Source organism: Idiotropiscis lumnitzeri, chromosome 1 (assembly GCF_059441095.1).
Source record: "Idiotropiscis lumnitzeri isolate Australia: NSW breed Sydney's pygmy pipehorse chromosome 1, RoL_Ilum_1.0, whole genome shotgun sequence".
Classification (NCBI taxonomy): Eukaryota; Metazoa; Chordata; class Actinopteri; order Syngnathiformes; family Syngnathidae; genus Idiotropiscis; species Idiotropiscis lumnitzeri.
Window position 1 is genome coordinate 8,987,918 of NC_142391.1, and position 21,405 is coordinate 9,009,322.

The 21,405-nt window shown below is 39.8% G+C and overlaps 2 protein-coding genes, 1 long non-coding RNA gene and 3 other non-coding genes across 8 annotated transcripts; 1 reads left to right on the top strand and 5 right to left on the bottom strand.

Moving 5' to 3' along the window:
• The first annotated feature begins 3,530 nt into the window (after positions 1 to 3,530).
• On the top strand, positions 3,531 to 15,652 carry LOC148343073 (uncharacterized). Of its 3 annotated transcripts, none has more exons than XR_015846476.1 (3): positions 3,531 to 3,655; positions 5,041 to 5,254; positions 13,098 to 15,652. It is a non-coding gene; the product is annotated as an uncharacterized LOC148343073 (long non-coding RNA). The 3 variants fall into 3 exon arrangements; XR_015846478.1 differs by having other exon boundaries at positions 5,041 to 5,225; XR_015846477.1 differs by lacking the exon at positions 3,531 to 3,655 and adding an exon at positions 3,731 to 3,900.
• rpl13a (ribosomal protein L13a) lies at positions 14,525 to 17,693 on the bottom strand. The gene is made up of 7 exons (XM_088315020.1): positions 17,613 to 17,693; positions 16,917 to 16,989; positions 16,633 to 16,698; positions 16,285 to 16,386; positions 15,207 to 15,292; positions 14,962 to 15,021; positions 14,525 to 14,778 (listed from the first exon to the last, which is right to left on the bottom strand). Exons 1-7 carry the CDS (start codon positions 17,631 to 17,633, stop codon positions 14,569 to 14,571), a joined length of 618 nt encoding a protein of 205 aa, XP_088171146.1. The 5' UTR covers positions 17,634 to 17,693; the 3' UTR covers positions 14,525 to 14,568.
• Positions 14,850 to 14,920, bottom strand: LOC148343075 (small nucleolar RNA SNORD50). Its single transcript, XR_015847037.1, has one exon. It is a non-coding gene; the product is annotated as a small nucleolar RNA SNORD50 (small nucleolar RNA).
• On the bottom strand, positions 16,463 to 16,545 carry LOC148343076 (small nucleolar RNA Z195/SNORD33/SNORD32 family). Its single transcript, XR_015847051.1, has one exon. It is a non-coding gene; the product is annotated as a small nucleolar RNA Z195/SNORD33/SNORD32 family (small nucleolar RNA).
• On the bottom strand, positions 16,770 to 16,850 carry LOC148343077 (small nucleolar RNA Z195/SNORD33/SNORD32 family). Its single transcript, XR_015847050.1, has one exon. It is a non-coding gene; the product is annotated as a small nucleolar RNA Z195/SNORD33/SNORD32 family (small nucleolar RNA).
• A 1,054-nt stretch (positions 17,694 to 18,747) lies between the features above and the next one.
• On the bottom strand, positions 18,748 to 21,050 carry atp5if1b (ATP synthase inhibitory factor subunit 1b). Its single transcript, XM_088303906.1, has 3 exons — positions 20,878 to 21,050; positions 20,055 to 20,167; positions 18,748 to 19,156 (listed from the first exon to the last, which is right to left on the bottom strand). Exons 1-3 carry the CDS (start codon positions 20,944 to 20,946, stop codon positions 19,015 to 19,017), a joined length of 324 nt encoding a protein of 107 aa, XP_088160032.1. The 5' UTR covers positions 20,947 to 21,050; the 3' UTR covers positions 18,748 to 19,014.
• Between the last annotated feature and the right edge of the window lie 355 nt (positions 21,051 to 21,405).

The window sequence follows — 21,405 nt, forward strand, 5'->3', positions numbered from 1 at the left end:
GGCTCTGCTGCTGATGATTACAGTCTCTTCTGATCCCAGCAGCTCGCGTCTTTCCCTCTTTTCCCAACTCATCCAAACACAATGGCAGCTTCCCTTCGATCTTACCTTGGCCATTTCAGCGGCCTTTTAAAAACGAGTGAGGGAGAAGAAGGGAAGTATATTTGCAATGGAGTTCCGAGTGTGTGATGAACTGGACAAGTGAAGAATTGTTTTTAACTCATTCAATCCATAAAACATACATATACTTTTTCAAAAACATAGTCCCCACCTCCCAAAGACGTATTTATACGTCTTAGCCTTTTTTTTGCGTCATAGCTCCGTGTTTTTATAGCATTAGAACACAATATTCTGTTGGCCTCGCAAAATGAGTGAAAATTTCAAAAAATTGAGGGGTTTCCTCGAGTGAAAATTTCTGGGATTAAATGAGTCAAGAGACCAATCCCTCACCCAGGGAGAAGTTTCAGAAATATGTTCCAACACACGTTTGTTGCAACCAGCTGCCTGTTGATTTTCAAACCGGTGAAAGTGCCAAAAAGGCCTGACTGAAGTAAGCTTGTTACCGACTGGCTCCTTTTGTTCCAACAATCTTGTAACTGTGACTACAGCCGTTACGCTCCTTACATTAAAAGTATGACACTAGAAACTACCGACAATACTTTTCTTACCAAAAAATGCAACAAGTAAGGTTATAGTTTGGCTTTATGTACTCAAAGAATTTTGCATTTGTGTATTCAAAGGCACCGTAAGGAGAAGACAAGCAATGACGATTCTAATGGCCCATGACTGACTGGGCCCTAGAGAAAAAAAAAAAATCATATTTCCAATTTGCTGCATTGAAGCGGTGGATTTTTCCAAAATTCCTGATGGCGCTCCTTCATGTTAAGTTTACTACAGCACATTGTTACATTTAGGCTTTTAGCACATGATTATTTAGGTGACTCGATCCAAGCCATTCTGTCTCAGTGAGTAACCTTTGTCCTTGCTTGGCCTTCCGTATCAATGGCACACTTGGCACACCTATTAGTTGAATCCAGTTAAGAGCATGGAGTCAAACATTTTCACATGAGTTCGGCAAAGTCACCAACCTACACGAGCATGGCTATGCTCGTTGAAAAACAAGCAACCATTTTGAACTTTTGAGATTGGTGCCATGACCCGGATGCTTGCAATAAATTGGGAATAATTATGGAATTATTTTTATCTGCCTATTTAAATTAATCAGTAATTACGTTCTCGCAAAGAAAACAAATTTTAACATACAGTTATGGATATTTTATTGTAGTTCAGTACAGTAAGTACAGTACCACAATTAAAGGCAATTTGTGTCGAAAACTTGTCCGACCATCTTTTGAGTAATAAATCCATTTTAAGCATTTCACAACGAAAATGCAGATCTTCCTGTTCGATCGGATTCATTCGGACAAATCTGACGCGTTTGTTTGCCAGCGTGGTCTTCCCATCGTATATATTATTTAACAACAAGCTGTGTTGATGTGCTCACAGCTGACAGCACAAGTCATCTTTTTCAAAGCTGCAGAAGCTACTAGATCTTCTTTTTCTGACCTCAGGCGTCAACGGCCTACGGGGAGCTTCCGCGGGTTCGGCGTACTGGAGCTTCTCTCGCCTCGCCTTTGTGTTTAGTTGGGTGAGAGAATCTCAGAGGGGCGCAATGCAGAGTCCACTGGCAACGACCAGCTGTTGATGTAAACGAGAAAAGACAAGGAAATTTTTATGCTATAATTACGGCAAAACCTCTGAGCTCAAACACAATTATAGTCGACATTTGCAAAATCCGTTGCTTTCATCAGAAAGAATGAAAAGGGAAATTAGCTTTTCCAATGAATTGTAAACTAGTCAAATCTCTAAACACATTCTGGAGAAAAATGGCCAGAACTGAAAAGTCACGTAGCTCGCTGGGACATAAACATGGATGCACACAACGGACATAAGAATGAGAGTATCCGGGAATGTTAATCTTTCAAGAAGACGCAGTCTCCACATAATGTAAGATCATGAAGAGCAGGGTGTTATTATTTATTTAATCTGAGACGGTGCTGTTGTTTTTGCTAGCAACAGAGTCAATTTTCCACAATTAAACTGTGTCTTTGAAGTGAAATGATTCAAAATCATCATTCCTATCGAGGGTCCCGGGTTTAAACCAAATTCCAGATGGCGGCAACATAAACTAAATTTGTACTAAACACACAGCCAGTCGAAATTTCAGTAAATATTTGTTTAAAAAACATCCCTATGCAATAAATATAATACAATGACAAAAGAAGAAGTATGCTGTACCTCTTTGTTCTTCAAATTGTGGATCAAAACACAAAGCAAAAAAATCCCCAATACAAGTAGAGTACAAGTTAATGTACCACGGTATTCTTAGTAGTGATAGACGGATTATCGGTCGGGCCGATTATCGGGGCCGATATTTGGCATTTTGCCAATTATCTGTCTTTTTTTTTCATTTTGCCAATCTGTCTTTGTTTTTTTAAACTTGCAATTCCCCGCTCTCTCTCTCTCTCTCTCTCACACATTGGTTACTTGTGCAGTAACCTCAGGTCACACAAACTACAGGGGCGGTCCCGCGGGCAGAGGAAGGTATAGCAACAGACTTTTTGTCAAAATTTTAATAAATGTCAGTCTACTACCACAAAGTTGTCTATTTCTAAGATCTAAAAAATGAGCATTAACAGGTTGTTAATCACAAGTAGTTTAATAAATATGTACTTAAAGACATTTAAACTAAGTCAAGTTTGGGAGTTTTTATTTTTTTTAAATGTTGACGCCATTTAACCCCTTTATTCTAGAAATTAATATCAGCTTCAAATATAGGTTATCGGCCTCCATGACTACTAAGAATATGTATCAGCCCTGAAAAAAGCAAATCGGTCCATCACTAATTCTTACGTCACTGCACAAACCACAAAAACTACACACAGGTTAATTGTCCCTTCTGCCATCTTGTGGAAGATTTAATTAACATTAACGTGGTTGGGAATCAATCACTGGTCCACTCTACAGTCCTTGGGTCGAGGCATCAACTGTATTTTCGTAAGAGCCGATTTTGAGGAAATCCCGCAAGCACTGATGTCCACGTCCCATTGTGGTAATTGGACCCAACACTGGAGCAAACTGTTCGGAGGCTCGCCCAGAATTAATGGTGCATTTTGGAAACTTCTTAATTGGCTCTTGGAGATGTGCTCCGAATTACGGCGCCAGGTCACGGACGTCCCTCTGATCTTTCAAAGGAGCCACTTCAGCTTTACAGTCCCGCTAAGTTTTAAAAGCCCACCGTGTGATCCACCCCCCCGTGAAGGATTTAACAGCAGTTTACGCTTTTATGCAAATCAGCTAGGTGAGAAGGTACCCAACATCACCCTGCAAACATTCTGTGCTTCCAGTCTGATAAGAAATTCCACCTTGGAGGGAAATACAGTATGTCCTCTCTCTCTCTCTCTCTCTCTCTCTCTCTCTCTCTCTCTCCCTAGTCATACACTCTTGCCCTTCATCGCCATCCTGCTTTTCTCCTTCCAGCTTCCTCTCCTCTGAGGAATGAGGGAGGAGGACAGAGGGCAAGGGGAGGGTTCTGGAAGGAAGAAGTGATTTATTCCAAGGCATTTCCAAGGAGCGTCATGAATAAATTTAGAGTTAGGTAAGCTTTTCTACATGAATGTCTCATTGTTTCCTTTTGTCCCTGCTGAGAGAGATGGAGGAGGGGTGGGCGTGTGCATATTCCTGGATTATTCTTGGAGATTCTCCCACAGATATTTCAGCTCGTATTGTGTTTAGCGATATTGTACACGCTGTGATTTTGCATTTGCTCGTGTCATTGATGTCAAGGAAAATACAGTAGGCATCCGAAAGGCGGAAAATTTGGAGTCTGACCAACATTTTCAGGCAAGTGCGATGTTGGCCAGGGATGATGCAATGTTGAGCCAGGATTTGACTGTCGGTAGAAAAAGAGCAGCGAGTGGAAGATTGCAAAGACAATGAAGTACAGATAGTGAGGTCAACTGCTTACATTAGCCTTTAGCGCTAATCGCTAAGGATGGGCTAGCGGCTTTTTACGTGCTTACTCACTCAGCAACACTCTGCAATTGCAGTAAGACAGGATTTTTGACGGCCACAGTTTGAAAACGATTTATTTACTTTCAATTTTCTACTATGCAAACATTTGGGGGGCAATCCAAATCAAATGGAAGTCAAACAGTTTATTACTACAATGTAGATTAAAGTCAGTACACAGTTTGTATAATTATTTTAAGGTCTCCTTGGAATAGCTCAACACAACTGTCAAAATCAGGTGTGGGCAAACTTTTTGATTGGTGGGTCACAATGGGTTCGAAAATTTGACAGAGGGGCCGGACCAGGAGCAGATGGATGGAGTGTTTTGGTCACCTCACCTCTTTGGAGAAAAAAAATTAATTTAATTTTAAATGAAAATGAACAAAAGAATTACAACAAAATATCTGTGTATGACACACCACAGTATTTAGAAATTAAAATATTAACAAGGTTCTTTCATGTCATTTTTTTCAAGTTTGGCGGGCCGGATTAAAATGGGCCGCACGTGGCCCCCGGGCCGTAGTTTGCCCACACCTGGTCTAAACCGTTGGCAACAAAAGTGAGTACACGCCATTGTGAAAATTCTTTTTTCTTTTTTTTTTTTGCGATACCTTATAAATATTTATATACGGTTTATGCCATGAGTCCAAAATAAATAAAGAAAGAAATAAAATGCATTAAAAATAAATACATGTATTTTCACTTGTAGCAAACAAGTTTTACCCAACACCAAATGTGATTTATCATTTGGACAAGATGGTTATTACTGCAGTTGTAGTTTGCGGGGCTGTTTGATTACCCTGTATCCAACAGTGAGATATTCATCATATCATAATACTTAAGTAAAAATGGTCATGAAAATACTACTCAGTGGTTCTACAACACTGCAAACATCATCATTTCAAGATTCAATACAGCAAAGATCCATCTAGTCATATTTTAAATTCTTGTATTTCTCTTTATACCATTCAGGGTCTTCAAAAGGAGACAGCGCCCTAGACTGGTCACAGCACAGCACAGAGCAGGTCGCGCATTGGCTGTCCTTGGATTATGCAGGTGCACCTAACGAAGAGAGAATCTGTAGAACAACGATTATAACAATGCATTAAGTACAAAGCTTGTGGAAGATTCCAGGCTTCCTCGTCAAAAGATGAAAGGTGAAAAGAAAGATGACCAAGCAGGAAAGGTGTGCGAGCACAGTGAGGAAATGTGGGTGTGTGCGTGTGCGCGTGCGTGCGTGTAACAACTTTGAAAGAATTTTCATTAGGGTTAGTGTTAAACTGTAAGATCATGTGCCCATTTTATTTTGTAGTAATAACCTGTGAACAATCTAATAACCTTTTAGAACAACTTTGCCTGATTTTATTAGAAAATTATGATTAAAAAATGATTATTTTTCCCGTATAATTACTCTTTTAGTTCTTGCAAATGAAAAAAACAAACTTGGAGTATTTTGGTACAGGTTTTTATTTTTAAATTAGGACTTTTTCCCTGCAGACAGTCATGTACTTGTACAGATTTCTTTTTTTTTTTTTTACACCTTCATTTTCACTAAATTGGCTATTTCATCTGAATGTATTATAGTTTTATTCGAGTAAGACTTTTTATAATCAGTATTACAACTTGATTCTGAAAGCTGTTTTTTTTTTTTTACATTTTACAAATGTGTTCTCATAATAGTATGAACTTTTCTTGCAAAGCTCAACTCACTTAATTCTCATAATATTACGCATTTCTTACCACTACTCTTTCAGTGTCAGTCAAACCAGCGCATTACTATCTCTCCAAAGGCAGACTTTTCGATTCAGCTCTTGCGTTGGACCTCATTATTTTTTTTTGTGCAGAAAAACCTAAATAAGGAAATGTGAGTTTGGGTTCAATCGAGATACTAAATGCAAAGTTGAGTTATGTCAAAGCATTGCTCCGAAAATATACCTTTAGGCACATTGCTTCACTACAACAAATTACTGCAGCATGACATCGATTTTTGAAGAAACTTGAAGTGAATGAATTAATAAAAATATAGTGGCTTCCTCGGTTCAGTGTGAATCTCCACACTCCACAGTACTTTGGGCTACAAGACAAGCCGTTACACGAGGTGGACTGTGTCACTGGGTTCACAAAGGAGGAGCACATATGCAAAAATAACTCTCTACATGACTGTTGAGCCACCCAGAGGATTTCGTGGGCTACCAGGACACGAGCCGTGTGCTTATTGGAGAATTGATTAATGGAGCTAGCGGGAACATGGAAGAAGGCAAAAGGGTCCCCCATGACTTAAATGCACTTGCACGCACGCTCACACGCTCAGGCACGCGCGCGCGCACGCACGCACATGCACAGCGGCGACATGGAGACATCTTTTGTTTGCTCGCACAGCAATCCACGACTGTCAAGGAGAGGCTTGCATATGATTGTAGATTACTGCGAATTCTGCGTCACGGGAGAGCAAATCAATAGCGAATGGAGAGTGAGTGGATTTCATTACGGCTTATCATGATCAATTCACAATTCTGGCCATTCTCATTCACTCCTTCTTATCTCGTCTTATAGATGTCATGTCGCTACTTGTTATAAATCAGGGTAAATAGTCTGTACACAAGCTTTCAAAGTTTTATTTTTTTTATATTGCTTGCTAGTAGTCATTTTGTGGGCGTACCACACTTTGAGAAAACAGCTGAAGAAAGTTTCGGCTTATAAAGTCCCTTCGAGACTTATGATGGATGACGGCTATTTACAGGAAACTGTTTTATTAATATGCACTGTCCCTGTATACTTTCAAAAAAAATAAAAACAAAACAAACAAACAAACGGCGTTACCAGAATTGAGTACACAATTTGATATTTAGTATCACAAACCCATGCAGAGTAGTTTTCCATTTCCAACTGGCAAACGAAAATCGGAGATCAAAAAGTGATTGCTTATTATTAATTATTAGTGATGTAATGATTCACGCAAGCCCCGAGCGTGATGCATATCATAACTCGGAAATAACATTGCTCAGTAAAACACATTGAAAAAACATTGTTACCAAATCAACACGCATAACCCATTTTTTCAGTATTTCTATCACTCTAAATTAGTATGTTTTAACGACGTAGTTACGTAATGTTTTATTGTCGGGTATTGCCATTGATAGCTTGTGGCAAATGCGTCATGTTGCACTTTGGGTGATGAAATTTCCGACTCCAAAAACGCAACACGCGGTGCATGGTCGCAAGTTAGCGCTTGAGCTCTGGCTGTTTCGATGTCAATCGCGCGTAAATAAAAACTATGTTTTGGTTTTTAATACGCGCGAGTTCGCTAACGACGCCACATTATGTTAGCGTACCACAACAGCACATCGCGTGCGACGTTCGATCAGACGAACACGGTAGCCTGTGCGTGCTAATTTCAGTTAGCTGTGTTCATCACTGCTGTTTTGCCATGAAAGGGAGGTTTACAACGTATGAAGTCATTGTGCGAATGCAGCTTGTTTACAGCACTGACATGAGAGAACGGCTTTGGTTAACATGGCGCTGCGAATCGATTCTGTTATTTTTTTTAATATCGATGCATGTTTTGAGCTGTTTATATCGATATTAAATCGATTTTCGATGAATATTTACATCCCTATTATTTTTTTCCGATTCCATTACAGGTTATTTATTTGTGTTTATTATAAGTGATACATTAGCTTGTTAGCTTCCACAATCAGTCAAGACGATGTTATGAATATCACTTGAGTTGTCAGCAGGCCACACCCCACTGCAATATGATTGGCTGCTGTAACGGATCACGGCTGAAAGGGTAGTATGCAACTTCAGCGTCATGGCGTTATTCTGACTCAAACTAACCCTTGCCCGAAACAAGGAAGTGGGTGGTCCTATGTGCCCACCCAGGACCCCTGATGAATAATTGTGACCGCCCACCATCATTAAAGTTGCCCACCCTTGTCCTATGTGTGTAGTCCAGATCAAACGGAGGTTGACCAGTGTCCTAACATAGTTTGTTTGACCTTCCACTGTGCAACTGTCTCAAAACTTCATATCCTCTGCAAGAAAGTTCGCTAATCATTCAATAACGAAGGCTAAAAATAAACAAGATTGCTTAAGCCTCAATCCGTAGCTGTCTCATTACATCTCATTTCACACAGGCAAAGCTGCATTTGAGAAACCACAAAATCAATCTATAATACAGTTTGCGCGACTCCAATTGATTCATTAGGGATGCGTTTGTTCTGGGTGACCTCCATCAAACAAGCTAAATTGTACGTGCGCGTGTGCTGAGAGGTGGATGGCTGCATCCGAAGCCCTTAATGGCCTCCGTGCTGAGCTGAGACGTGCGCACCGTGCAAGGAGACGAAGTAACGTCGTCGAACAGATGCCAGTTTGAAAAGGCCTGTTTATGCTAATGGAGAGTGAAAATGCATTTGAGTAGCAAGCGCTTTATTTGAGCGAGGCTATGGAAAGCGACAGATGTTTTCGCTCCAACGTTACACGCAGGCGTATGTGGCCTCTCTGTTTTAGATTATAATACATGCGTCTGTGAATGTGCACGTAAGAATCAATATGCCGCCATTGTTTATTGTTCCTGGGAGAGCGTTATTGAAACCAGCCCCTCACCCCTTCGCCATCCATTTTGAAAACCCCGCATGGTTACTGCTCTTTAACATGTTGTACAAAGCCGGGCTGCCCAATCAATGGAGCTGCAGGGCAATGTGTAAGCACAAAAAAAAAAAAAATCAATGACGAGAGAAGAAAGCGGCAACGCGGACCTCTTTGGCCTTTTAGGACCAAGGCAAACAGTGCGTTTAATTTATTCTCCAGATAAATTCTTCATCTTTTTTTTTTCCAGCAACTCTGCCTTGTTGATAGTCTTTCCTGTGTGTGTGATGGTCAGTCATCATGTGGGAGGGAACTGGAGAGCAATCTTTGTTTTCCTCTGTGTGCAGCTCTCCCCAATGATGCATCCAAACATTTATTTACACATTTTTGTAATTGTGATAAAGCACAGTGTTACTGTATGTAGTTACAGCAGTCTTAATGGCCAGCTAAAACAAATTGATTTCATAAATCGAAAGTTTTGTCTCCACTGCGACGATCTGGATTAAAAACCAAAGAGATTTTCTTTAAACTGGCAGAAGTTAGCCGATTAAAGAAATAATCAAATCAAAGCTGCCTCACAATTTAAAAAGCACTGTTGTGGTGGCAATGATGAAAATGTATTTTTTTTAACAGTAATTGCTATTAATGAAAATAACAAAAATAACAAGCTGCATCTTTGATGCATAGAGTTTTAATGAGACGTTATTTCTTATTGTCATTTTTGAGTGATTTATTCGTCCCATCTCACAGCATTTTCCTGCATTTTCATAGAATTTAGTTTTACTGTCAGTCCTTTCCCAATATTTACTGTATTCCAACAGCTTCGCCAAGAGAGGCCAGGAATCATGTTTAATTGTCCCTTCAACAAGCCATAAAACTGCATTTAACGTAATCCCAAAATGAATATCAATGACAGACAGATTAGAAGCCCGTTGAGAACACAATAGCACGGTGTTAAAATGTGGGAAGGACCAACAACCGTCGTTTTATAGTGGAGGGAAAACACTCAATGAAATCAAGCAAAGCAAAACAATTTTTTTATGGCTCATTTAGTGTGAAGGTCGCACCATTAAAACACTATTACTTGTGTTCAAGACAAGATGCTTGAAGGATATCAACTCTAAAAATGACACAGCACCTGAAATTGGATTCAACCTGGCTTGCTTTGGCCATTTTTCATAGCCCTATAATCATAATTAAAAATGAGTGAGAATGACCACACGGCAAAACAGCAAAAGCAAGTGAAACAATTCCACCAGAATCACAAATTGGTTCCACAAGCTGAACTCGGGAGGGAGAGCAACTCATCAAACCATTATCAGCTACATTATCACCGTACCCCGAGTGAACTGTCACACAGTGCACGGGCTTCTGCAACTAGTTTTCATTGAGTGGCCGGCGAACGATGGGAAATTTCAATTACAGGTGAGCGGCATCGCAAGGTCACAGATGGAACAGCCAATTAAAAACGCAATGCCATATCGCGTCAGTTTTTGTCTCGGGCTGGGTATTGTTAATATTAAGAACCTCACGAATGCTCTGATGTTAATTCAGAAAGTCGAAAAACACAACCTTTGACATTTTTAAATATGTATTTTTATGGCCCTTATGAACATTTGTGGTATGTTACAAAATAACCAATGGTGCAAATAAGTGGTGCGCCGGTGCGCATAAGCACTGGAAACGGAATATTTGGCTCCAGTTCAAACGCCATCACCGTGTACTAATAGTAGGTCATGACAGACTCAATTCAAAGTCAGACGCCACAATGATTGCTTCCGAGGGCCAATTTCAAAATAAAAGCCAGAAAAATCATTGATTGATATCCGCGTATTATTTGTTTTGCTTCTGTTTGCATAGTATTGAATAAAGAGCCATTTTGATGGATAACAACTGTAAGGGAAGCGACTGTATAGTTTTAACAATTCTTCCTCAAACTTAAAGTCTGACAAATGAAACATATTTTGTTATTCATATATTCTCATTAATTCATATTTCATATCTGAATGCAAATAGCTGACATTTTAGAGATTGCACAGCAGCCGTCCTGCACTCATTTGCTGGACATCGTTAGACTGCGGTAGTGTACCAAACTAAGTTTTAGTGAGTGAAAAAGGCTCATTTAAGCTCTTTAAAAAAAACGCAGTTGACGTTCTTCTTCCACAGTGCAAAAGGTGATGTGATGAATGAGAAGACATTTTTAATGGGCCATATTCTGGAAAATGACAAAATGTTAATCGTTCTAATGAATAGATGGGTCTCCGCTGTCTGCTTTGCATCCTTCCGGTTTCCCATACCACTCTCGTCATTAGGACTCCCAGGTCATCTGGAGTTTATTCCAGGTGACTTTGGGAGAAAGGTGGAGTAAAACTCGGAATAGTCGACAATCACGATGGATTTAGGCGAACAAACTCACACTAAGGATGTCCTGAATCACGACCACACTTGGGTACAAGTTTCAAGTCACTTGTTTTTTAGGATCTGTTGAAACAAGAGTCCTGATCCGATGCCTCAGCAATAAAACAAAATAAAATGTTGTATTTATTTTTTTTTTATTATTATTTAAATGGTGCCGTGCGACATGAACAAAATATGATTTCCCAATTCAGGTAATATAAAATCCCGATGTCAATATACAGTATATTTTGATTTCATATTTTTCCCTCAAATAAAATTAAATTAATTAAATGAAAGTTATTCAAGACTTTACACACAATTTTTCATCATTTCAAACCAAAAACTTAGCGTCATCCATGACACTTGCGCTTTCGTATCCAATTCACTAAGTAAACTAATTCACTAAGTACAATCTAAAGCTGTTGGTCCCCAACTACTGGCTTGCGGCCCAGTACCAGTCCATGGATCACTTACGATCGGGCCGCACAGATGAAATAAAAAGCACGCTTCCGCTTTATTTATTGTTGGGGGCTGATAAATATTTTAATTTGAAAAGTGATTTGCTTCTCTCCATTACATCGGCCTCTTGACGCATGTCAAGATGCTAATTGTCTCGGTCGCATTACGATAATATTAAACCCAAAAGCTAGCAAAATTATTACGACTGAGTATGAACCCCCCCCCATCCCCCGTCGGTGGTCCGCAAATCTTAGGGACTTGTATCAATTGGTCTGCGCCGGAAAAAATGTTGAGGACCACCGATCAAAAACACAGCAACCTCCAGACATGTGTAGTGAGTCACATTAAAATGCAGTCACAGCTGATGATGTTGCAACAGCACGCAAGGGCCACGGCTTGACTCACGTTCGTCACACTGCCTTTCATCGTTGTCACGTTGTTTATCACACCACCAGATTGGTTTTCTTGACGCCGTCCCTTGAGCCACATGTGGCCCGAGCGCTTGCTTTCTCAAGGGTGCGCTCTCAAGTACGAGCACGTCGCGCATCGCCGTGCTCGAATACGTGACATTTCACAGCCTGATAATGGCGTGATTAGTTGCTCTCTCCGAGGAGCGCCAACATATTTACTGGCTCTTGAGGAGTTGCCCCACATGCCGGATTTTACACGTTCTCATCTTCAAAATGGAGACTGACCTCCGCGTGAATGAAGGACCGAGTAACTCATTTCAATTCGGCTAAGAGGTCAATGACAATAAACAAATAAACGATACCAACTTATGATTGAGATGTATCATGATTAAAATGCATGACATGCTACGAAGAATAGACCTGACAGGCTTGGTTATGTTATCGTTGAAGAGACTATAGGTAACCCGCACCTATAGCGTTTAAGTCTTGGATCATTATTATTCCAGTCACTGATGTTGAGAACACAGCAGAGATGTAAGACACTATTCATTCCAGGGAGAAAAATGCAAATGTTTCAGTATCAGGTCTTTTGGTGTTTTAACAACCAGAACAAAAGAAGAGTGGATTGTAAATATTACAACACCCACCCCACCCCCCACTCAGGATGATTAATATAGTACAAACGTTTCTCGCAAAACTAATAAAAAGTCAAGCTGTAAAAAGTGACGACCAAACCGACTGACCCTCGCATCCCATTTTTATGGTGAAGCCGAAGATGTCATCATGCCATTCATTTTTCTGTTGAACCGATTTCGCAAATATTCGTGTACTTTTGCGCTACGGCATTGATCAACTGGGAGAGGACCTGCTCCACCAAAGTAGTCTTCCTGCAGCACTTTATTTGATTGACTTTCACATTATTTCAACTAACATTGTATTGTGTAACATTGCATCATTAAATGTTACCTGGAAGGGGGATTCCCCCACCTGTGGTCCCTTCCGAAGGTTTCTCACTTTTCCCCAGATGGGGTGTTGAGTTTTTCCTCCTGCGGGTTAAAGTCAGGGGATTTAGTTATTATTTTTCAATTGTGGGCACGTGAAGCACTTTTTGAGTATTTCTTGTGATTCAGGGCTATATAAATACATTTGACTTGACTTGCTCTTTCTCCTTCTTAGGCACCAGTTAGCGGAGGAGTACCTAGTGTTGGCCACCAACTGATATTTGACCATCTTGACAGCAAACAGCAGCGTGATGGACGATTCCAGAAGAGGGCCAACAGACCGGCAGGTGAAGCCGGATGATAACCTCCTCACAAGGTGATGCAGAGAAAGTTCCAGAATAGATCATGACTGTCTGTGGTGGAGATTACCATTGACAGGCTAGAGCCCAATTCATGATAGAGTTGTTTAGGGGAACCTCACTTTACAAAAAGACTTTATTATTTCTATTGAAAAAAAAAATAAGGAAATAATAGCTTAACATAAGAAATGGTGTTCATGTTTCTGATCTCGCGATGCAGTTTGGTTTCGTGAAGTTTATCGTATATGTGTGTATTTCTATTGCCATGTATTTCAACGGGCACAATTATTTTGGTTTGCGAAGATTTAAAAAAATAAATAAATTATTGAATCGAGGTGTCCGACAGAGTCAAAATCGCTACATAGCTACTTTCCTTGTCAGTGCATATTTTTATAAAGATAAATAATCTGCATGCCACCTTTTTTTAAGAGTAGTGTCGAAAACTTAAAATGACATCAGGACTTGGTCCTTAACTAATAATGACAATTCACTTTATTCATTTAGCAACTTGCGCACTATTTGGTTCTACATTTGTTTTCGTATTTCAACAGGGGTGCTTGCTTACCTTCGGTCAGGTGTGCCCATGTCCGCATCCTTACAGCAGCACACCAGATTCAAATCATCGGGATAGTTATCAGGCTTTTGCAAATCATGAAAATGAGCTGATTATTTGAATCAGGTGTGTTGGGATAGGGATACAGTTAAAACAAGCTTGGTAGGGGCTCCTCTGCCTTAGCTTGTTTCTTGACTATAGGTCAAGAGAATGTTTCTCAATTTCCATCACAATTCCAAAAAGTGTAATCATTCCAAACGTACTGTATGGACGCATGGTCTTGCCTTGGAAATGAAGCAACCTTGTTTTATTTCCTAATTTTCTGAATTGCTTGTTTCATTTCGTTCATGGGAATAAAGATCACACGAAAAATGAAATGTACGACTTACGTGCGCCCCCTCTGTGGAGGCAAAGGTACTGCCTGACGCTTATTTGACTAAGACGTTTGGTCAACAAATCACCCCCCCAAAAAAACGCATCAAGTAGTTAAAGCTCGGGCTGACTTACTGATTTAAAAATTGAATTGTAACAAGTATTTATGCCATTGAAAACTTCCTAACACTAAGTGCATGACTGCCCTCTACTGGAGAAAGGAGTCACACTCGCACCGGTAAAGAGGGAATGACACTAAAACGTTTATTGGAGGGAGGGCAAATTAAGGTGTACTGGCTTCAAACTTAAAGTGAATGAACGCCTACCACAAAAAAAAAACTTGTGCAAGTGAATTATCTCATGATTAAAAGAACAACATTTTATTATAAACATTTAATTTGTTTATTGGCCAGACAATATGCTCAGACAAGAACTCCGTATTGTTTGAGAACATCTGTGTATTTTGCAATTTTGCTCTCGACGTTCTTGATGGCCACTCTGGTCAGCTTGAGGGTGACCTTTTTCTTGGTGTAGCGCATCTTGGCCTTCTGTTTCCTCTTCTCCTCCAGCGTGGCTGTGATGGCCTGGTACTTCCAGCCAACTTCGTGAGCCAAACGTCCCAGGAGGGCAAACTGCAGCACAAGAAATGGGTACATTGAAACTAATGGACAAGTTTAGACTTAAAGGAAATTAGTTCCCGTTCAACTCAGAAGTCAGATCCGTAAAGTGTGTGTGTTCATCAATGCATTATCAGATTTCAGATCATCATTGTTGAGACGCTGGATCATTCGATTGAAGCAACCCATGCGACTCACCTTTCGAGTGGGCTTCAGGCGCACTATTTTAAGAGCAGCTGGGACCACCATGCGCTTCCTCTGGATTGGGGGGGAGAGGCCAAAAGTCAGGCACCAAAGAATACCAGGAAGTGCAAACATTTTGAGGGTGGCATGTCTCAGATTTTGTGTTTTCATTTCAAACCTCAGTCAATCAAGGTAGTGTAAGGAATTAAAGCATCATTGACAGTACAACGCCAGGCCACAATGTTGTGCCGAGATGTCACCTTGTCATAGGGTGGGGGGATGCCGTCGAACACCTTCAGCCTCTCCAGAGCAGCCTGGCCTCTCTTGGTTTTGTGGGGCAGCATGCCTGGTCAGCAAACAATAGTTTCACTTGAATACAACTCATCAAGATGATAAGTGTGGCATCAACAGTTTGTCCAAGCACATCTTTACCCTAAATCAACTCCGATTTGACTGGCCTGTAAATAAAGGTGTAATGTAATGCAACGTTGACTACGGAAGATCAAAATGAACTCAAATATAAGATAACTGCCTGTTATGGTAAGGCTTATACAAATTTAGGCGTTTGCTTTCCACAAAGTTTCTTGTACGTGGACCCCAAAATCGACAAGCGAGGACGTGAGGCAATGGACAAGCCTGCTACCCAAGAGGGACTTGGGTAGAGAGCAAGCCAGTTGGGGGCATGCACCTCATCACACCATGGTAAACTCTGTGACGACTGAGGTATATATCCCAGTCACCGGACGCTTTAAGATGGCGGCTATTCACTTTGGTTCAACCAGACCCAGGAGTTTGGTATCACCAAATGGTAAAATGTCTTTGAGATACTCATGCCGCTTGTCACAGTGTTTCTTTGTGAGCAATTCTTGCCAAGGATCCAGAGACAAAACCAAATAAACGGATCAGACTGTTGCAAAGTTGAAGCTGAGCATTCCTGAATTTGTCTCTGGAAGGCAACAGTGAAAGTTACATTCATTTGCATATACATCTAACAGCACAGTTCAAGTCTACATTAAGATTTGGTATAAATTATATACCAGTCTTGTCGCCAACACAAAAGGTAAAAGTAAAAGTATTAACATGAAATAAAAGTAACAAAAAAAATCTATCCAACACTTTGAATAAATGACGCTACAAATTTGAAATTGTAATGTTTGTAATCCATGACTCAACTGCATTTATTAAGTTTTTGCTGACATCTTGTTTGGTGTGAACCATTGTGCCTACAGGCATGTTGGTCCCCCCCAAAAAGTTGATCTCCAAATAGTAATGTTACACTTTGGGTTTTCCACTGTACATTTGGATTTGGTAGTCATTTTGTGTTAGCATTAGTCGCACCTCTGACCGTCCTCCAGAAGATCCTGCTGGGAGCTCTGAAGTGGTACGGTCCACGAGAGGGATTGGTATTCATCCTCTTCCGCAGGAATGCCAGGTACTTCACTGCAATCATCGAATGTTAAATTGGACCGTAAGTGCAGGTTTAAGACATTGCGAGATTCCATTTAGGAGGAACGTGTTCGTCTCAGATGGTAGTGCATGTTAAGTATTCTCATGGTCAATTAAAACTCAAATAAATTTTTATATATCATCATTGACACATTTGACGATTCTGAACTCAGGCTGTGAGATTTTTGCAAAAATGAGGGAACAGCCTTGAAAGGTGTGCTTTGTTTTAATTGAGCTTACGTTTGTTACGGTAGAAATTTCCAGAGATGTTGATGCCTTCACACCTGACCACCACAACTTTGTGTCCTTTAAAACAGAAATTAAAGACCAATGATATGCCACTCAAAAAAATGCATAAAACTTGTAATCTACAACTTTTCGTCTCAGATGGTAGTGCATGTGAGTTTTCTCATGGTCGTTAAACTCAACCATGGGTGAAAGTAATCATCACAGACAATAACTAAAGCCATATTTATACTCAATTCACTTAAGTTTAATAAATTAGACTGATTAAGAAGACATACCCAGCAAGGTCTGCTTGGCAACGATGGCAGCCAGCCGACCAAGCAGATGGCCCCTGCCATCTAGTAGCAGAACCTGCAAAATGAAATATGTAGGAGGTAAATGTAAGCAAAAAAAAAAAAAGCAAATTACTCAACGGGCAACCAAGGGCAGCCATTGTGAGAGTGATTTTAAGTTAGTTACAGATTATTTTGTTTTCTCTTGAAGTATCACGATATTATGAAGGCGTGGACAAATGTGGAAACCTATTTTTAATACTTTCTCAAAGGACCACATGGTTGCATTGCCGATTTCGCGTCCTATCAACCATGCCCACAAAAACAACCAGCAAACGCTGCCGTGGAGAAATTCTTGATCACATGTAAGTTACAGATATGTATAATGTTAACGGATTCGACAACCATTTTTTTTTACATTTTGACAGGAACAAATGTACTAAACCAACCTTCAGCTTCAAGGCACGTTAGCTAGCAGCTAACAGCGTTGGCTAGCAAAGCTGCCATGATGGGAGACACGTCCATTCGGGACGTTAGCAGACCGAGAAACAAGTTTAACTGCATTTTCTGAACAAAATAGTACCCCTGTTGTCGCCGTGGGTTATAGTTAACTGTTTAACCGCATGTTAACGAAAACACGAGGTATAAACTACGCCGGGAAACCGATTAAAATGAAAATATCGTCCTTTGGCTGTAGCCCACCTTATTGAAGCGGTCCGCCATGGCGTGCGAAAAGAAAGACAACGGGTGCGCCCGTGGTAAAAGGCACGGGCTGGCGGAAGTGACGTTGGACAATCGTTCTTGTTGGATTGTGTTGAAAAAGTTTCAGCGCCATCTGTGGACGAATGCACGAAGGACAAGTGAGCAGGTCGTGTGGATTAAGAGATACAGGGTAAGCAAATTTTGTGCTGAATGTTTTTGAATGTCCCAGATGGGCCAGAGCCAAGTCGTTAAAAAATGAAAAGAAACGAAAAGAAAGTTTAGAATATGGATGTTGAATAGAAAATGTGTTTGATTTTGATTCATGTTTAGATTTGGAAGCGCCTTTCGGGACACTCAAGGACGTTGTACAGAGTAATATATATATATATATATATATATATATATATATATATATATATATATATATATATATATATATATATGCCATTTAGAAAACCATAGTACAGTGAGTACTGTGTTGTAATGTTAAGTCAAATTAAATTTACTTACATAATCACGAGTCTCAAAGGACTTCACAAGCCCACAGTTGACAAATATTAAGGACATCTTCTGATCTTAACCCCACTGGAGGGCAAGGGAAAAACTCCTCAAAACCTGGTTCAAATCAATTTGTAATAAAATACATTTCATAAATACCTGCACCACCTATTTTGAAGAGACTTGTTAATTACAGGCACATTTTGGTGCTGAACAACCACATCGTAATAGCACAAGAGTTGGTTTCCCCAATACACGGCTAAACAAAAATGCTATGGATGTTAATGAGTAGAAATGCAATAAATAACACATAATATCTGAATGAAAATTTGAGAAAAACCTATTAAATAAATTGAACAGTGGATATATTGTCTGCCTCACACTTTTGACGTTTGGAGTCATAACGTCAGCATTCTTGTTGTTTGTTCTCCGGCTTCCTGCCACATTCTGAAAACGTTCTTGTTGATCAGTTTCAATATAAGAGTGTATACTCATTTGCCTTTATGTGGCATTTGACTGGCTGGTTAACCAATTCCGGGCTTCAGCTCACCCATGACCATGATAATATGCGCCATAGAAAATGAATGAATAATTACAACATATACAACAGATAGAACTCATTCTTTGCATTAAAAACTTATTCATCACACAAGGTCAGGTTTATTTGTTGTATGAAACATACAACAGTTCATGCAATTCATGTCACAATGTTCCACAGAAACAACATTCATTTTGTAAACTGTTGCAAATGCTTTAAATAACAATTCACCACACAAACCATGCCTTGTCGGTAATGCAATTCTACTCTGAGATGGTGAGCGGCAGAAGAACACAAAAGGGGAAAATATTTTTTTTAGATGCAATACAGCATTGATTAAAGATGTCTGGCGGAAGCTGGTTTTGATTAGTCGTCGTGCTTGAGCTTCCTGATCTTCCCCTTGTGACGGTCAATCTCCCGCTGCAGACGCTCAATCTCCTTTTTGTGGTGGTCGATTTCCTCCTGGTGGTGTTGCTTCAGCGCAGCCAGTTGCTCCTGCTCCTTGCGCCTTTTGTGGAGATAGATCACAAAATCAATTTTCCACACCGAAATGAACTGAAATGCTATTAATCCCGTTCAAGCCCTCATTTCAATCGAAGCAAACATTTTTTGTAACCTTTTTAATTTTGTTCTTTTTAAAAAACACTGTATTGTATTAAAGCACAGTTTTAAGACAAACTGGTTTTATAAAATGTAATTACAAAAGGACAGACGATTAATCAACCTTACCTTTTTTTAAGAACAGATTTTTACCATATAATGTGAAGATACTGACTTTCAAACATATTCCCTGATTTCTGACAACATTTCTCTTGTAAAAATTAAAAAAAATACTAAATGAAAAGCCATTGTAAAACAGACAAAGGTTCTGTTTGTAAATCAAATTTTTGTTAAAATATTGCATTTAAGGACCAAAACAAAACAAGCTTTTTTTTATCAATTATATATGTTTTTAATTAATCAGAATTTTAAATGGTTATTGGAATCTTATTCTGCCAAAAATAATCTGAAAAAAATCCATATCGTCCGAGTAGGTATCGGCAAGACAAAAGTCACTGTGTGCCTTTCAGGGGCATGGCCAAGTAAGTGATACCAGGAACTGAAGTCAAATTGGCCGGTTTGTCTTCATGCGAGTGTTTGGGCGTGACTTGTTGTCTACAATAGGTCTTACGAGTGGCCTTGTTCAATAAATGTCTGAAAGTGTATTGCCGACTGTGGCTTTATTTGCCCACCTATAAGGACATTACAGTACCTTTATTGCTCCATTTTATTCACTACTTTACTCGGTTGGCTGCGTGGTTAAAGCTCGCTTGTAAATGAAATTTTGTCTCACAACATTCAGCCAAGCGACGACGTTAAACTCCACAAAGGTCACTGCCTGGTGCAGGAGAGAAAAAAACACCTACTTGAAGTACATTTCTTCCTCGGCTGCCTGTTTCTTTCCCATGGCTCCACCGGCTTCTCGGATGGAGCCGCCCGCTCCACCACCTTTTCCTGCACCTTTACCCAGCTCGCCCAGCTGCAATGGAGACAACCAACCCAGTGAAAAAATGTTGAATAGCGAGTAAATAACAAAGACAAAGTCTTTTATTCCACTGTCATCAATTTATTTTTCGGAGGTTTATTCATAAAGACAAAGACGAGGACAGCACCTATACTGCAAAATAATGGTCTAAAATCTCTCTCACCAGCTGTTGAAGTCATTCTGCTTTCTACTAAACAGGCCTGGATTTCACACTGAGTAAGTGCATTTGTATGCCATCATTATTATTCAAACACACAGTGCTGTATATACTTTTTGTGACATCGTTTGCTGCATGCTTGGGGTTTTCCAAATGTAAAACATGGGCTCAACACGGTTGAGAAACACTGTTCGAGAAGTCAAGAATTCATTTGTCTCAATTGAGGAAAATATAGTCATTCTCTAATGCAATAGATTGATTTTAAACTTTAAAAAAACATGCAGGCATAGCCAGGAAATACATATATTTACGTGCCAATGAGGCTGTTAAACCACTGAAATGTTTAAAATGTGACCCTTATATTGCTTATTAAGATTATCTTTAGCCGTTATTCATGCAAATAACACTTGTTTATCAAGCTGTCATTCATGGCTAAGCAAATTTTGGAGCTAATGTTAACTCATTTGAAATGACCCCAAACAAAATGGCACGATAGCGCTAGAAATCAATGTTTTGTTGAGAAGCTAAGCTCGAAGGACACTATTACCTGGTCGGATGCCATTCTTTGCTGTAAAGTGAACAAACCGCGGATGTTGGGCCTCAAGAATCTCGCCATGTTAGCTAATGTGAGTGGCTAATGGCAATGACAGCAACAACGCTTCCTCTGTTTGTCCTTGTCTGTAAATACATACAGCCAGAGGACGGCGCCATTGATGTCCAGACAGAGGGGGCAGGCTGCCAGTGAAAAGTTCTCTTCCGGAAAGCGGAGCAAATAATAATAATAATATAATAATATATAAATAATAATAAGTAATTTTCAATTAGAAACGAAGGCAATAGACATTGGTACTACGTTGGTAAAATATATATAATATAGGCGTTGTGATACGCTAACAAACTATAAGATCGCCCCCATTTTGTCCAATGGAACGTCTCAAAATATAAAGCATGAACCTGCTCGTTCACGTATACGTTGACCTGAAGTTAAGGTCAACTGTATTAGCGTGCTGTTCTTTTTTTTTTAAACAGCAAAATAAAAATACATACATATATGGACGTAAGATACATTGATTCT

Excerpts from the sequence above, each read along its gene's own strand:
- rpl13a (XM_088315020.1), bottom strand. The coding sequence starts at position 17,633 with ATGGCGGACCGCTTCAATAAG. Across the intron at positions 16,990-17,612 it reads TGGCGGACCGCTTCAATAAG|GTTCTGCTACTAGATGGCAG; the intron begins GTGGGCTACAGC and ends TTCATTTTGCAG. Across the intron at positions 14,779-14,961 it reads GCCTGAAGCCCACTCGAAAG|TTTGCCCTCCTGGGACGTTT; the intron begins GTGAGTCGCATG and ends CTTGTGCTGCAG.
- atp5if1b (XM_088303906.1), bottom strand. The coding sequence starts at position 20,946 with ATGGCGAGATTCTTGAGGCCCAACATCCGCGGTTTGTTCACTTTACAG. Across the intron at positions 20,168-20,877 it reads AAAGAATGGCATCCGACCAG|CTGGGCGAGCTGGGTAAAGG; the intron begins GTAATAGTGTCC and ends TCTCCATTGCAG. Across the intron at positions 19,157-20,054 it reads GAGGAAGAAATGTACTTCAA|GCGCAAGGAGCAGGAGCAAC; the intron begins GTAGGTGTTTTT and ends TCTCCACAAAAG.